The sequence below is a fragment of the Hermetia illucens genome, chromosome 4 (genome assembly GCF_905115235.1).
Source record: "Hermetia illucens chromosome 4, iHerIll2.2.curated.20191125, whole genome shotgun sequence".
Taxonomy (NCBI): Eukaryota; Metazoa; Arthropoda; class Insecta; order Diptera; family Stratiomyidae; genus Hermetia; species Hermetia illucens.
In genome coordinates, this window is record NC_051852.1 from 88,089,159 (window position 1) to 88,091,015 (window position 1,857).

A 1,857-nucleotide genomic window follows, 5' to 3' on the forward strand; every position below is an offset into this window, starting at 1 on the left:
CGAAAAAAATGTAATGAAATTATCAACAAAAAATGCTTGATTTTTCGATTTCAAAATAGCCAAAAAATTTTCCTGAAAATGTGTGGTCGAAGCTGGAAAAAATTTATAACTGTTCAAAATATGTTAAATGTTTTTAATGAAACGTCAATTCGAAATGTGATAATGATTTCTTATTGAAAAAAAGTTACATATCAAAATTTCAAAAATCAAAATTTTCAAACTTGTACCAAAAGTTACGAGAAGCACATTTTGCAGCGTGCTGCCTTCTTGCATTTCGCGCCGCAAATGTTAGTTTGACGATCTTTGTTTTTCAGGGAAAAAAATATCGCTTTCCCTTCTTCAACTTATTTGAACCGACCTCTACACCAGGTCGATTTGCATCGTTGGTAAGAAGCACCTCGCAGATATTAATAGCAATTGATGAATTCCAGGCTGTGTCGTGCGCTCTGGTTAGTTTGGTAAGCGATAACGCAAGGTTTTTTAAAAATGCTCGACTGTCTAAACTGTCATCTTCTTTCCGGAGATTATATGATATGCACGCTTCTTCGAACACACCTGTATTTCGAGCACAGTTGATCATGATCTTCCCCACATTGTAGAAAACAATCATCTCTGGCTTATCGCTGTCTGCGCATTGTTTTCTCGTCTTGTGCTTCGAGGACGACATCAAAACCACTTTCGGACAAAAAGAAAGCAGAATATTATCCTCGCTATATCCATATCTGGTTGTACCAATCGAAGAAATACATTTCAAAGAATGCGGAATTTCACGCTTCTTTTTTCGGATCGTTCCAACCATGGTCAGTCCATGATTTTTCTTCATCTGGCTGAATAGTTCGATAGATGTGAACCATTTGTCACATGTGGTATTCCGAGGAGTGTCATGATTTGGTTCACTCAATTTACTCACGTAATATGTTGGTACACTTTTGCCGCCGTCAACTGGCAATTGTCCGATGTACGGAGTAGCCTTTACCATGTAAACAATTTTAATTTCGTAACGCGCCGGTTTCGATTTTATATACCCGCGCGCAGAACAACGGCCTCAGAACACTAAGAGCTGTTCGTCGATGGTCAAAAAATCACCTGGCTGATAATTATTTTGACAATTTAACACAAAAATGTTCCAAATTTCGCGAATTGGTGCGAGAACATCTTTGCTTTTTCAATTCGTGTGTTTTTATCTTCAAATCTAATTTGACAGCTAATAAATTCAAAGCGTCGTTGCAACATTGTCACAGAGCAAGGTCCCGAGATCATGCGCCAACAACTCTTTTAAATTATACCCGATTGTTTGGTTTACTCCTAAACAATACAGAAGTCCTCCAAAAGCTTTCAATTCATTCATGGCCACGATTCGCAAAGACGCGGACTCATCAGTATTCGTTTGGGTAGCCAAGTATCCTTCAATTTCAGGGTTCGTATTTTTTTAAATTACCTGTAAAATCTCATGCGTAAACAACACGTTCCATGTTTCTTGTGATGTATGCGAGGTGGCAGAATTACCAACAACTTGAGGCAAAATTTCTGTTATCGTTGATCAGCGTCCTCTTGCTTCCAGAGCCTGGAGGCACCACTTATGTTGCCTTTGCCAAAAGCATATTTCCGGCTTCTTGTTGGAGAATTTTGTTGTTTGTTTATGTCTTCGTCCGTTTCGTCATCGTCTGCTTTTTCAGATTCTATATCGGACAAGCTTACTTCGAAACTGCAGATGTCATCTTCTTCTACAGTATGAATTTCACAGTTTCCGCCACCGAAATAATTTACTGTTTTTAATTCTCGGATTGCAATATTAGTGGGAACCTGCGGTATTTTGTAGACGGTAGGTTTCGCAAAGGTCCCATTTCGAGTAAAAAA

At 38.5% G+C, this 1,857-nt stretch overlaps 1 protein-coding gene across 1 annotated transcript; it reads right to left on the reverse strand.

Moving 5' to 3' along the window:
- Positions 1-310: 310 nt before the first annotated feature.
- Positions 311-979, reverse strand: LOC119653997. Its single transcript, XM_038059158.1, has one exon. It carries the CDS (start codon positions 977-979, stop codon positions 311-313), a length of 669 nt encoding a protein of 222 aa, XP_037915086.1.
- Positions 980-1,857: the final 878 nt, after the last annotated feature.

Coding starts and splice junctions, on each gene's coding strand:
- LOC119653997 (XM_038059158.1), bottom strand. CDS start 979: ATGGTAAAGGCTACTCCGTACATCGGACAATTGCCAGTTGACGGCGGC.